Source organism: Saccopteryx bilineata, chromosome 3 (genome assembly GCF_036850765.1).
Source record: "Saccopteryx bilineata isolate mSacBil1 chromosome 3, mSacBil1_pri_phased_curated, whole genome shotgun sequence".
Lineage (NCBI taxonomy): Eukaryota > Metazoa > Chordata > Mammalia > Chiroptera > Emballonuridae > Saccopteryx > Saccopteryx bilineata.
The window spans coordinates 302,856,958-302,871,886 of NC_089492.1; the positions used below are offsets into that span (position 1 = coordinate 302,856,958).

The window sequence follows — 14,929 nt, forward strand, 5'->3', positions numbered from 1 at the left end:
ATCCCCAGCGCCCGGGCCATCTTTGCTCCAATGGAGCCTTGGCTGCAGGAGGGGAAGAGAGAGACAGAGAGGAAAGCGCGGCGGAGGGGTGGAGAAGCAAATGGGCGCTTCTCCTGTGTGCCCTGGCCGGGAATCGAACCCGGGTCCTCCGCACGCTAGGCCGACGCTCTACCGCTGAGCCAACCGGCCAGGGCGCCTTTTTTTTAAGATTTTATTTATTGACTTTACAGAGAGAGGGATGGAAGGTGAGAAGTATCAACTCATGGTTGCTTCATTTAGTTGTTCATTGCTTGTCGTATATGCCTTGACCAGGTAGCCCGGGGTTTTGAACCTGGGCCTCAGCAATTCCATGTCAAAGCTCTATCCACTGTGCCACCATAGGCCAGGCAAGGTCTTTAAAACTTTTAAGAAAAGGAGAGAGGAAGGGGTTTTTCAGATAAGTTCTATCTTCCTTTCTCAGTGTAGCAAGTTGCCCCATGCACCTTTTCAGAGAACTACAGGAAGCAGTTAACCCCTGCTGGCTCCCTTCCCCCTGCATTCTTCCTTTAATACTTTTTAGTAATAAAACCTCTCCATTAGCAAAATAATACCCCTTCCCAAGCAGGAAGGTAATTTGCAATTTCACTGACCACTTTTAGCTGGTGTTGCCTGGCCCTCCCTCATTGTAAATCACATGCAAGCATAAAAATTATATTTTACAAACTTAATTAGCCTGGTTCAGGAGGGCTTCCTTCCTTAATTCATGCATTCATTGGTGGCTCCCTGTATGTACCCTGACCAGGAATCAAACCTGTAATCTTGGGTGTATCAGGATGATGTTCTCATCAACTGTGCCACCCGGCCAGGACCCCTGCAAACGCATTTAGTTCAGATGAGGTCAGACTGGAGTAGGGCAGGACCCTAAGAAGGTGTCCTTACAAAAAAGGGATATTTGGACTCAGACGCACACATGAAAATGCCATGTGGAGGTGAAGGCAGAGACAACGGGACAACGTGACACTTTTACAAGCCAGGGAACGCCAAGTATCGCCAGCAAGCCCCCAGTAGCTGGGGAGAGGCCTAAAGCAGTCTTCCTCTCCTCCTTGGGAGGAGCCAGTTCTGCTGACACCCTGAACTTAGACTTCCAGCCTCCAGAGCTGAGAGACCATAAATATCCACTGTTTCCACCCCCGCCCCGCTCTGTGGTGCTTGTTAAAGCAGCCGTAGCCAAAGGATACACTTGGCTTGTACCCAATGTCCGATGGATATTAAATATTATTTTTTCTTAATACTATTTTTCCTGCCTGACTAGGCGATGGCGCAGTGGATAGAGCATCGGACTGGGATGTGGAGGATCCAGGTTCTAGACCCCGAGGTCGCCAGATTGAGAGTAGGCTCATCTGGTTTGAGCAAAGCTCACCAACTTGAACCCAAGGTCACTGGCTCAAGCAAGGGGTCATTTGGTCTGCTGTAGCCCCCTAGTCAAGGCACATATGAGAAATCAATCAATGAACAACTAAGGAGCCGCAAAAAAGAATTGATGTTTCTCATTTCTCTCCCTTCCTGTCTGTCCCTATCTGTCCCTCTCTCTGACTCTCTCCGTCTCTGCCACACACACACACAAAAATACTATTTTTCCTGTGTCCGTCCTTTTTTCCACCTTTTTAATTTTTAAAACATTTTTATTGATTGCCTGACCAGGTAGTGGCTCAGAGTCGAACTGGGATGTGGAGGACCCGGGTTCGAAACCCTGAGGTCGTTGACTTGAGTGCGGGCTCATCTGACCTGAGCACAGGCTTACCAGCTTGAGCTCAGGGTTGCTGGCTTGAGTTTGAGATCGTAGACATGACCCCATGGTCTCTAGCTTGAGCCCAAGGTCACTGGCTTGAGCTCTACTGTGCCACCCCCCAGTTAAGGCACATATGAGAAAGCAATCAGTGAATAGCTAAGGTGCTGCAACGAAGAATTGACGCTTCTCATCTCTCTCACTTCCTATCTGTCCCTATCTGACCCTCTCTCTGACTCTCTCTCTGTTTCTGTCAAAAAAAATTTTTTTTATTCATTAATTTTAGAGAGAGAAGAAAAGAGAAAGAGTGAGAGACAGGAACATCAAGGTGTTCCTGTTATGTGCCCTGACCGGTGATCGAACCAGCAACCTCTGTGCTTTGGGATGATGCTCCAACCAACCAAGCTATCTGGCCAGGGCTCCGCCTTTTTAAAAACATTTTTTTTTTTATTTATTCTTTTTAGAGAGGAGGGGGGAGGGGGAGAGAGAGAGAGAGAGAGAAGGGGGAGGAGCAGGAAGCATCAACTGCCATATGTGCTTTGACCAGGCAAGCCAGGGTTTTGAACCGGCAACCTCAGTGTTTCCAGGTTGACGCTTTATCCACTGCGCCACCACAGGTCAGGCTTAAAAACATTTTTTAAAATTAATTATTTATTTATTTTTAAGTGAGAGGCGGTGGGGAGATAGAGACACTCCCACATGCACCCCCACCAGGATCCACCTGTCAAGCTTCCTCTCAAGCCAATGCTCAAACCAACAGAGCTATCCTCAGTGCTGGAGGCCAATGCTCAAACTAATTAAGGCACTGGCTGCAGGAAGGGGAGAGGGAGGGGAAGAGAAGTAGAGGGTCGCTTCTCCTGTGTGCTCTGACCAGGAATTGAACCTGGGATGTCCACATGCTGGACTGATGCTCTACCACTGAGCCAACTGGCCAAGGCCTAAAAAATGTTTTTCATTGATCTGAAGGGGAGGGGGGAGAGAGAGAAAGGGGAAGAGAGAGAGAGAGAGGCATTAATATGTTCCATTTAGTAGTCTCCTTTAGTTGTGCACTCATTGATTACTTCTCCTGCATTCCCTGACTGGGAATGAAACTCACAACCTCAGTGCATGCTGGGACAATGCTATATTCACTGAGCCATCCAGCCAGAGCCACTTTTTTTTTTTCTAAATTTTTTCTTTTTTTCTTTCTTTCTTTATTTATTTATTCATTTTTAGAGGGGAGAGAGAGGAGAGAGAGAGAAGAGGGGAGGAGCTGGAAGCATCAACACCCATATGTGCCTTGACCAGGCAAGCCCAGGGTTTCGAACCGACAACCTCAGCATTTCCAGGTCAATGCTTTATCCACTGTGCCACCACAGGTCAGGCCAGAGCCACTTTTTTTTAACTTCTCCCTGCCTTCTATCTTCCTACCTGCTAGTTCCTTTCTTCCTTACCCTTGTTTTCTCTCTCAAGGGTAAATATGAAGTCTCTTTCTCCTCCATGAGCACAGTCAGCACAAAAGCTTTTCTAGGAGGCGTCGCTTGGAGCTGTCTCCGGAGATGTCAACACTGCTTTGTGCATCGTGTCTTCCCAGGTTAGGCATCAGCCGGCTCAGCTCTGCCGCCTGCGAGGGTCTCTCGGCTGCGCTTCAGCTGAACCACCACCTCCAGGAGCTAGACCTGAGTTTCAATGACCTAGGAGACCGGGGTGTGTGCCTGCTGTGCGAGGGGCTGCGACACCCCACCTGCAGGCTCCGGAAACTGTGGTGAGCGGCTGGGAGTCAGGACTGGTGGTGGCGGCGGTCACTGGGCACCAGCCTTTGCTTGTCCTTGCTTTTCCATTTTTAATTTTAAGAGGGGATGATTTTCTTAATTTTTGAAAACATTTCATATAGAAAATTATTATTATTATTATTTGGGTTTTTCTGAAGTGAGAAGCAGGGAGGCAGACAGATGGATGGACAGACTCCCCTGCATGTGCCCGACCGGGATCCACCCAGCATGCCCACCATGGAGCAATGCTCTGCCCATCTGGGGAGTTGCTCCATTGTAACCGAAGTCATTCTAGTGCCTGAGATGGAGGCTATGGAGCCGTCCTCAGTGCCTGGGCCAACTTTGCTCCACTGGAGCCTTGGCTGCGGGAAGGAAAGAGAGAGAGGGGAAGGAGAGGGGGAAGGGTGGAACAGATGGGCGCTTCTCCCTTGTGCCCTGGCCAGGAATCAAACCCAGGACTTCCACATGCCAGGCCAATGCTTTATTGCTGAGCCTACTGGTCAGGGCAGAAAATTAAATTTAATGGGGTAATATTGATCAATAAGAGTACATAGGTTTCAGGTAAACATTTCTATAGCATTTGAACTGTTGATTGTGTTGTTTGCCCATCACCCAAAGTCAAATCGTTTTCTGTACTGTAAATTTGTCCCTCTTTACTTCCCACTCCCCCAAGTCCTTGCTTTTTCTATTGGAGGGTTATTCCTCCATCACTGGAAGAATAAGAGGGCCCGGAAGTGAAAAGAAAAGCTGGGCCTGACCTGTGGTGGCGCAGTGGATAACGCATCGACCTAGAACGCTGAGATCACAGTTTCAAAACCCTGGGCTTGCCTGGTCAAGGCACATATGGGAGTTGATGCTGCCTGCTCCTCCCTTAACCCTTCTCTTTCTCTCTCACTCTCCTCCACCTCTGCAAAAATGAATAAATAAGCCTGACCAGGTGGTGGCGCAGTGGATAGAGCGTCAGACTGGGATGCGGAAGGACCCAGGTTCGAGACCCCGAGGTCGCCAGCTTGAGCGCAGGCTCATCTGGCTTGAGCAAAGAGCTCACCAGCTTGGACCCAAGGTCACTGGCTCCAGCAGGGGGTTACTCAGTCTGCTGAAGGCCCACAATCAAGGCACATGTGAGAAAGCAATCAATGAACAACTAAGAAGTCGCAACGCGCAACGAGAAACTGATGATTGATGCTTCTCATCTCTCTCCATTCCTGTCTGTCCCTGTCTATCTCTGCCTCTGTAAAAAAAAAAAAAAAAAAAAAAGAATAAATAAAATTTAAAATAAAAATAATAAGAAAAAAGCTATACAAACAATTCACAGAACACATTGTGCTCTGGGTCAATGCAAACATGAAATGCTTAATTTTTTAAAATTTTTATTTATTTGTTTGTTTGTTTGTTTATTTATTTTGTGTGGCAGAGACAGAGAGTGGGACAGATAGGGACAGACAGACACAGGAAGGGAGAGAGATAAAAAGCATCAATTCTTTGTTGCGGCTCCTTAGTTGTTCACTGATTGCTTTTTCACATGTGCCTTGACTGGGGGGGGGGGTTACAGCAGAGTGAGTGACCCCTTGCTCAAGCCAGCGACCTTGGGCTCAAGCTGCTGAGCCTTGCTCAAACCAGATGAGTCTGTGCTCAAGCCAGTGACCTCGAGGTTTTGAACCTGGGTCCTTTGCGTCCCAGTCCGACACTCTATCCACTGCACCACTACCTGGTCAGTCAAAATGCTTAATTTTTTTTTCAGTTGTGGCCTCTGATCATTCTTTTAAAACATCCCCTGCTTTTTTTCTGGCCACCTAGCATCTTCCTGATATAGCAAGGTTGCTGATTCAATCCCTGGTTAGAGCACACTCAGAAACAGATCAATGTTTCTGTCTCTCTCTCTCTATGATCAATAAATAAATATTTTAAACACATTAATTTCACTTATTCCTTAAAGAAAAAAAAAAAGAATCAACCAGCCCAGGTCATGTGGCTTAGTTGTTGGAACATTATCCCAATGTGTGAAGTTTGAGGGTTTAATCCTAGTGAGAACACATATAGGAATTAACCAATGAATGCATGAATAAGTGGAACAAATCGATGTCTCTCTCTCTCTCTCTCTCTCCCATTCTCTCTCTCTAAATGTCAATTTTTTTAAGGTTTTATTTATTCATTTTAGAGAAGGGGGAGGGGGGGAGAAGCAGGAAGCATCAACTCCCATATATGCCTTGACTGGGCAAGCCCAGGGTTTTGAACCGGCGACCTCAGCGTTCCAGGTTGACGCTTTATCCATTGCGCCACCACAGGTCAGGCTAAATATCAATTTTAAAAAATATTTTTAGCCTGACCAGTGGTGGTGCAGTAGATAGAGCCTCGATCTTGAATGCTAAAGTCCCAAGTTCAAAACCCAAGGTCTCCGGCTTGAGTGCCCTCCGGCACCCCTCCCCGTCAAGGCCTGTATGAGAAGTAATCAGTGAACAACTAAGGTGCTGCAACTACGAGTTGATGCTTCTCATCTCTCTCTCTTTCTCTCTCTCTTTTGTGGTATCGCTCTCTCGTTCACTACAAAAAAAAATTTTTTTAATCAACCAGCAAATGCATAAATAAGTGGAACTACAAAGTGATGTTTTGTTCTCTCTTCCTCCCTTCCTCTCTTTAAAAATTAAACCTCCCACCTGACCTCTCTTTTTCTCTCTCCCTTCTCTAAAATGAGTAAATAAAATCTTAAAAAAAAAAAGAATCAACAAAATGCATAAATAAGTAAAACAACCAATGATTCTCTTTCTCTCCCCTACTCCTCCACTCTCTGTAAAATCAATAAAGAATTTAAAAAGAGAAAGGAATGAAGAAGATAAAGGAGGCAATAATTCACATTTGACTGGAATTTATTATACTTTCAATTTTTATTATGCAAAGGTTACTGAAAAGCTATGGATCTGCCCAAGTAAATATCCAGAAAAAGAGGGGGAGGTTTAATTTTTTTTTTAATTTTTATTTATTTATTCATTTTAGAGGAGAGAGAGAGAGAGAGAGAGAGAGAGAGAGAGAGAAGGGTGGGAAGGAGCAGGAAGCATCAACTCCCATATGTGCCTTGACCGGGCAAGCCCAGGGTTTTTGAACCAACGACCTCAGCATTTCAGATCGACGCTTGATCCACTGCGCCACCACAGGTCAGGCCGAGAGGTTTAATTTTTTTTTTAATTATTTTTATTTATTTATTCATTTTAGAGAAGAGAGACAGAGAGAGAGAGAGAGAAGGGTGGGGAGGAGCAGGAAGCACCAACTCCCACATGTGCCTTGATAGGCAAGCTCAGGGTTTTGAACCAACAACCTCAGCGTTCCGGGCTGACACTTTATCCACTGCACCACCAAAGGTAAGGCTCTTTTGTTGATTCTTGCATGTGACCTGACCAGGATGGAACCCACAGCTTTGGCATATCAGGACCACTATCTAACCTACTGAGCTATCTGGCCATGGCCTCTTTTTTTTGTTTGTTTTTTGTAGGAGAGACAGAGAGTCAGAGAGAGGGATAGACAGGAAGGGAGAGAGATGAGAAACATCAATTATTTGTTGCAGTTCCTTAGTTGTTCATTGATTGCTTTCTCATATGTGCCTTTACCAGGGGGTTACAGCAGACCGAGTGACCCCTTGCTCGAGCCAGCGACCTTGGTCTCAAGCTGGTGAGCCTTACTCAAACTAGATGATCCCGTACTCAAGATGGTGACCTTGGGGTCTCGAACCCACGTCCTCGGCATTCCATTCTGACGCTCTATCCTCTGCACCACCGCCTGGTCAGGCTGGCCATGGCTTCTTGTACCTTGTTTTGTTACCTTCCTTCCTTTTTTTTCTTGTACCTTGTTTTGTAAACTGGCATCTATTCCTCCCAAATTCAGCCAAATTAAGATTAAAACATTTTCTTTTTTTTAATTTATTTATTCATTTTAGAGAGGAGAGGGAGAGAAGGGGGGGAGGAGCTGGAAGCATCAACTCCCATATGTGCCTTGACCAGGCAAGACCAGGGTTTTGAACTGGGGACCTCAGCATTTCCAGGTTGACGTTTTATCTACTGCGCCACCACAGGTCAGGCAAGATTAAAACATTTTCACTTAACATCCCAGCCATAATAGTACGTATTTCAAAAAGTTGTTGAGAAATAATGATAAAGTAAGGGCAGAGCCCTTAGCAAAGTGCTCAGCATACAGTCAGTCCTCAATACATTCTACCTTATCTTATTTTTATTGTTTACAGCAGAAAATACAAGAAAGAAACACGATTGGAAATAGATTAGACATCAGAATCAGATAGTATACTGTTGGGGCAGACGGCAGATCAATTCATACTGGTTTCTAAAAATATGGATTTCTTAACTGGAGCAGGCTTCAGGCATGGCTTGATCTAGGTGTTTGGAATCATGATCTCCATTCTCTTCTATATTCATTGGTTGTATTGGTTCCACTATATCAGATATGATTAACTTTGACCCTGCTTAGTAGCAAAATTCCTGCAGTTCTATAAATGACTTTTCAGGTTGAAGTTCTGAAAGAAAAAAAAAAAGCTCCAGGAAAAGTATGGTTTCACCTGACCTGTGATAGCACAGTGAATAAAGCATCAATATGGAATGCTGAACTTACTGGTTCGAAACCCTGGGATTGCCTGGTCAAGGCACATACAAGAAGGAACTACTACAACAGGGGTCCCCAAACTACGGCCCACGGGCCACATGCGGCCCCCTGAGGCCATTTATCCAGCCCCTGCTGCACTTCCGGAAGGGGCACCTCTTTCATTGGTGGTCAATGAAAGGAGCACATTGACCATCTCATTAGCCAAAAGCAGGCCCATAGTTCCCATTGAAATACTGGTCAGTTTCTTGATTTGAATTTACTTGTTTTTTATTTTAAATATTGTATTTGTTCCTGTTTTGTTTTTTTACTTTAAAATAAGATATGTGCAGTGTGCATAGGGATTTGTTCATAGTTTTTTTTATAGTCCGGCCCTCCAATGGTCTGAGGGACAGTGAACTGGCCCCCTGTGTAAAAAGTTTGGGGACCCCTGTACTACAAGTTGATACTTCCTGCTCCTACCTTGCCTCTCTAAAATCAATTTTTTAAAAAAAGTATGCAGCGGTAGAGCGTCGGCCTAGCGTGCGGAGGACCCGGGTTCGATTCTCGGCCAGGGCACACAGGAGAAGCGCCCATTTTCTTCTCCACCCCTCTGCCGCGCTTTCCTCTCTGTCTCTCTCTTCCCCTCCCGCAGCCAAGTCTCCATTGGAGCAAAGATGGCCCGGGCGCTGGGGATGGCTCTGTGGCCACTGCCTCAGGCACTAGAGTAGCTCTGGTCGCAACATGGTGACGCCCCAGAGGAGCAGAGCATTGCCCCCTGGTGGGCAGCTTCGCCCCATAGTGGGCGTGCCGGGTGGATCCCGGTAGGGCGCATGCGGGAGTCTGTCTGACTGTCTCTCCCTGTTTCCAGCTTCAGAAAAATGGAAAAAAAAAAAAAAAAGTATGATTCTAATCCGCTGGCTTTGGGTGGACCCTTTGTACAATTGGAACCATTCATGGTGGCTGGGAACAGGAAAGCCAACCAACTGGGCCTAAATCTTGTATTCTCCTCTAGCGTTTGAGGACAACGTGAGTCCCAACCACATTGCATACAGCTAGTGCTCGACTTACGACCACGCTTGGTTCCGACAGACCGGTCATAACACGATTTGGTTGCAAGTGGGTAGGCTATATGTACAGTACTGTAAAATGATGTTATAAAAATCTTTAAGTCATATTTTATCATAATTTTCTTTCATTATTGTTATACATCATAATTTTCTTTGTTCATTTTATGCCATTTGTATCATCTCTACACTATTTTGTTTCTTATTTTTACATTCGTCAGGTTTAAGTAAAACACTGCATTACCAGTACAACTGGTTTAATATTTGCAAAGACAATTTCCTCTTGGTAGACATCTTGGGAGGGGTTTGATGAAAAATATCCAAGACACAAAACACAAATTGCTGTACCGAATCTGGGATAACAGTTGAAATGGTGCACGCGGAGATGGTAGCGCTGCCGGAAGCTGGTCCGCACTGTCGTACACCCAGCTGGGCAACGCTTGCGCTGCCAGACGCGGAGCAATTGTGGCTAGTGATTGTGGTCTTAAAGTCGAATAGTTGTAAGTTGCATAGGTCATAAGTCGATCAATATTTGTATTTGGCTGCAAAATCAGTGAGTATCCATAACAGGTAAGACTATGAATTGCCTGACCAGGCAGTGGCACAGTGAATAGAGCATTGGACTGGGATGCAGAGGACTCAGGTTCTAGACTCTGAGGTCACCAGCTTGAGTGGGCTCATCTGGTTTGAGCAAAGCTCGCCAGCTTGGACCCAAGGTTGCTGGCTCTAGCAAGGAGTTACTCGGTCAGCTGTAGCCCCATGGTCAAAGCACATGAGAAAGCAATCAGTGAACAACTAAGGTGTTGCAATGAAAAACTGATGATTGATGCTTCTCATCTCTCTCCATTCCTGTCTGTCTCTCCCTATCTATCCCTCTCTCTGACTCTCTCTCCATCTCTGTAAAAACAAACAAAAAAGCCCTGGCCAGTTGGCTCAGTGGTAGAGCGTCGGCCTGGCGTGCAGAAGTCCCGGGTTCGATTCCCAGCCAGGGCACACAGGAGAAGCGCCCATCTGCTTCACCCCACCACCTCTCCTTCCTCTCTGTCTCTCTCTTCCCCTCCCGCAGCGAGGCTCCATTGGAGCAAAGATGGCCCGGGCGCTGGGGATGGCTCCTTGGCCTCTGCCCCAAGCGCTAGAGTGGCTCTGGTCGCGACAGAGCGACGCCCTGGAGGGGCAGAGCATCGCCCCCTGGTGAGCAGAGCGTCGCCCCCTGGTGGGCATGCCGGGTGGATTCCGGTGGGGCGCATTCGGGAGTCTGTCAACTTTCTATCCCCGTTTCCAGCTTCAGAAAAATACAAAAATAATAATAATAAAATAATATGAATTGACTATTCCTTTAAAAAAAATCTTATTTATTCATTTTAGAGAGGGGGAAGGAGAAAGAGAGAGAGAAGGAGGAAGGAGTAGGAAGCATCAACTCTCATATGTGCTTTTCATGTAAGCCCACAGTTTCAAACCAGCAACCCCAGGTTGTCGATTTATCCACTGTGCCACCACAGGTCAAGCAGCGGACCATTCTTTCTTTCTTTTTTATTTTTTATTTATTTATTTATTTTTTTGTATTTTTCTGAAGCTGGAAACGGGGAGAGACAGTCAGACAGACTCTCGCATGCGCCCAACCGGGATCCACCCGGGGGAACGCTCTGCCGCGACCAGAGCCACTTCTAGCGCCTGGGGCAGAGGCCAAGGAGCCATCCCCAGCGCCCAGGCCATCACTGCTCCAATGGAGCCTCGGCTGCGGAAGGGGAAGAGAGAGACAGAGAGGAAGGATGGGGGGGGGGGGTGTGGAGAAGCAAATGGGTGCTTCTCCTATGTGTCCTGGCCGGGAATCAAACCTGGGTCCCCTGCACGCCAGGCCGATGCTCTACCGCTGAGCCAACTGGCCAGGGCGTGCGTGTGTGTGTGTGTGTGTGTGTGTGTGTGTGTGTGTGACTGAAACAGAGGGAGGGACAGATAGGGACAGACAGACAGGAAGGGAGATAGATGAGAAGCATCAATCATCAGTTTTTCATTGCGACACCTTAGTTGTTCATTGCTTCTCATATGTGCCTTAACCGTGGGCCTTCAGCAGACCGAGTAACCCCTTGTCAGCGGCCTTGGGTCCAAGCTGTTGAGCTTTGCTCAAACCAGATGAGCCCGCGCTCAAGCTGGCGACCTCAGGGTCTCGAGTCTGAGTTCTCCACATCCCAGTCCAACGCTCTATCCACTGCGCCACCACTGGTCAGGCTCCTTAGTTCTTCATTGATTACTTTCTCATATGTGTCTTGACCCAGGGGCTCCAGCATACCAAGTACCCCCTTGCTCAAGTCAGCAACCTTGTGCTCAAGCCGGTGAGCCTGCACTCAAGCCGGCGACCTCGGGGTTTCAAAACTGGGTCCTCTGTGTCCCAATTCAAGGTTCTATCCACTGCACCACCACCAGGTCAAGCAGTAGTAAACCATTGTGTTTTTTTTTTGTTTTTTTTTAAGAGAAGAGAGTGAGACAGAGAGAGAGAGAGAAAGGGGAGAGGAGCAGGAAGCATCAACTCCCATATGTGCCTTGACCAGATAAGTGCAGGGTTCCAAACCAGCGACCTCAGCATTCCAGGTTGATGCTTTATCCATTGTACCACCACAGGTCAGGCAGTATCGGACCATTCTTAAATGCCTACCTTCTTAAAAATATATAAATAAATAAATAAATAATGCCTACCTTCTTCACCATCTTAACCTGGACTACTTTGGCTCTACTCTGTTTTCTTGTCATCTAGTCCCCTAAAAACCACACTCGGACTCCTTGTGAAGAGAGGACTTTCCCAAAATAGCTCTTCCTGTTGCTTCAACCACTCTATCTTCAACAGGCTGGACAGCTGCGGCCTCACAGCCAAAGCTTGTGAGGATCTTTCTTCCGTCCTGGGGCTCAACCAGACCCTGACAGAGCTTTATCTGACCAACAATGCCCTGGGGAACACGGGTGTCAGACTGTTGTGCCGGCGGCTGATTCATCCTGGCTGCAAACTCCGAGTCCTCTGGTGAGAAGGGTCCCTGGCTCTGGGGGAGGTGGAACACAGGCCCTGCGCTCGGAGCAAAGGTCAATAATTGAGGCATCCCCCCCACTTTGGATAGACAAATAATCCAGAAAATGTAATAATCTTTCACTTGTTCACTCATATGTGCAATGTGTGTGGAACACGAGAGGCCTTCCTTTGTACCTGGGTGATACCTCTATCACCTTCTGGAGCTGTGACCTTGGAGAATTCACTGAGTATCTGTTTCTTTACCTGTCAGATGGGGTCACTGCAGCTTAGTGAGAATCTGGAATGACTCTGCCTGGCCTCAGATTCCATCACTTCCTAACTGTGTGGGTATTTTTGCAAATGATTCCACTTCTTAGTGCCTCAGTATCTCTAACTGTAAAATAAGAAGAGTAGATTACAAAGTAAATGGATTAACACCGATGGACTTAAAATGCGTGTAGCTTACAGGAAACCTTTGCCCCATAGGATTTGGTTTTAAATGAAATAGAATTACTTCACCAGGTCAAGACATAAGACCTCTCAGTTGGCTGCCATAATGGTGGTTTGGAATAAGAGTCCCCATTCTGCACCCTCAGGTTGTTTGGAATCAACCTGAATAAAATGACTCACAGACGACTTGCAGCACTCCGCGGGACAAAACCTTACCTGGACATTGGCTGCTGACTGCTCCCCGCTGCCGGTTCTGCTGAGGGCCAGGCAGAGGAAGGTCAACCCAGGACACGCCCATCAACAGAATGGTCAGGCAGCATTTCCTCAAGCAGAAATCCTTCCTGCTTAAGGGTCTGTGGTCCTCATTGTGTGACTGGGGCTTGGCGCTCGTTTCTGGGAGTGTTGGTGGCCCGAGATTTCAGGGCTGGGCCACAGGTTCTGGACCTGAGGGTGACTTTGCCCCACGCCCACCCCAAGGGACATGCGGCAATGTCAGGAGACATGGGGGATGTCCGGGAGCTACTGGCCTCTAGTAAAGGAAAGCCAGGGATCCTGTTAAATATCTTACAATACACAAGATGCTCCCCCAAGTATTAACTGGAAATGTTATTGGGCCAAAGCTGAGAAACCAGTTTCAAGGATTAACGGTGCAATAGGGAATCCTGTGGCCCAGGAATGCTGGAGCACCCTCAATGCTTGATGCCAACAGCCCCACCATGCGGTCTGACTCTGCACCATGGCTCCGCCACCTGGCTGCGACCGGCACTAAGGTTTGGGTAAGATCATGGAAACCGGCCTGAATGTCACTGCTGGGGTTTTGAACTAGGTAACTTCAGACTGTTTATATTTACATGTTGCAGAAGTGGCAGTTACCAAGGGGAAAGGAGTGAAAATGGACAAATGTTCAGTAGCAGAAAATTATTGGACTCTCGGTGATGGGTACATGGCAACTCAAATGTTTAAGGTGTTCACCGAATCCTGTACTCGTATTGATAAAATTACAAAAGGTCATGAAATTCTCAGACATCTAAATGTTCTTTAGAGGGAAGACTTGTAAAGTGTTTCATTGAACTCAAAAGCTTTTGCCTGTAGACTTCAATATCCCATGACTAAAGTGACCACCTTGATATACCTGGCTTTCAAAACCACTCCAAACCATCAGTTGCTTTTGAAACTAAACGCCCATCTCATTAAAAACAAAACCAAATTAACACCCATAACACAGCCCTTAAAGGTTGCCAGTAGAACTTGGAAAATTGCTTAATTGTTTAGCTCGGGTGAAGTTAACTAGCTAAAATGGGTTGCCAATGAATACATTGACAGGAATGGCCGAGACCACACAGCATTCTAGTTTCTTGGGTCAGGGTACTTGAGGGTAGTTAATGAGCCCTGCTCCTCCCTTCTCAAAGGGAAACTTCCCGATTTAGATTATGTAGTACACCAGGTACTACGGCTTAAAAGAGCACAGGTGTCTTTCATTAGCTAACAGTTGCCAAAATTACTTAGCCACACCAAGCAGTCGGCAACTGACAGTTCCTGCAAGCTACAAAAGGTGTCCACATCACTTTTGGTGTCAACCCTGCGAAAAGTACTTGATCCCTATCAATGAAAACTAGATTCCAAGCTTTCAATTTTTTTTGCATTTTTCTGAAGCTGGAAACGGGGAGACAGTCAGATAGACTCCCGCATGCGCCCGACCGGGATCCACCCGGCACGCCCACCAGGGGCGTCGCTCTGCTGCGACCAGAGCCACTCTAGCGCCTGGGGCAGAGGCCAAGGAGCCATCCCCAGCGCCCGGGCCATCTTTGCTCCAATGGAGCCTCTGCTGCGGGAGGGGAAGAGAGAGACAGAGGAAAGCGCGGCGGAGGGGTGGAGAAGCAAATGGGCGCTTCTCCTATGTGCCCTGGCCGGGAATCGAAAACGGATCCCCCCGCACGCCAGTCCGATGCTCTACCGCTGAGCCAACCGGCCAGGGCCTCCAAGCTTTCAATATATTAAACCATGTGCTGTGCTTTACCACCGGCTAGTTGTAAACATCCGTATCAATCACCTTCCTTCGGGTAGGTAGCTTCTACTTGCCTTTTGGGGATTCTTGTTAACTAGGACATTCTTTTACTTTAGGTGAATTATTGAGTATTTATCCTCTTTGAAAACCACTATGACTATTTCAAACTAAAGCCAGTTATAAATGTGTCCCAAATTATCCCTTAAACTTTGTGGCTAAAACACGAAAGGGATGAAAATCCACACAAAACAAGGCAGATCTGTCCTAGGACTAAAACCAGAGCTGGTCAGGGTACGGATCCTATCTACAACCCACCCC

General features: G+C 47.0%; 1 protein-coding gene across 2 annotated transcripts in view; it reads left to right on the forward strand.

The window, feature by feature from the left end:
- The window catches only part of NLRP12 (NLR family pyrin domain containing 12), a 44,056-nt gene extending 31,191 nt beyond the window's left edge, over positions 1–12,865 (forward strand). The window contains exons 8-10 of one of the 2 annotated variants that reach the window (XM_066265245.1): positions 3,339–3,509; positions 12,001–12,171; positions 12,753–12,865. In XM_066265245.1, the coding sequence (XP_066121342.1) occupies positions 3,339–3,509; positions 12,001–12,171; positions 12,753–12,840 (430 nt within the window). In that variant the 3' untranslated portion in view covers positions 12,841–12,865. The remainder of the gene's footprint in view (positions 1–3,338; positions 3,510–12,000; positions 12,172–12,752) is intronic. The other variant, XM_066265246.1, reaches the window with a different exon arrangement.
- The last annotated feature ends 2,064 nt before the right edge of the window (positions 12,866–14,929 follow it).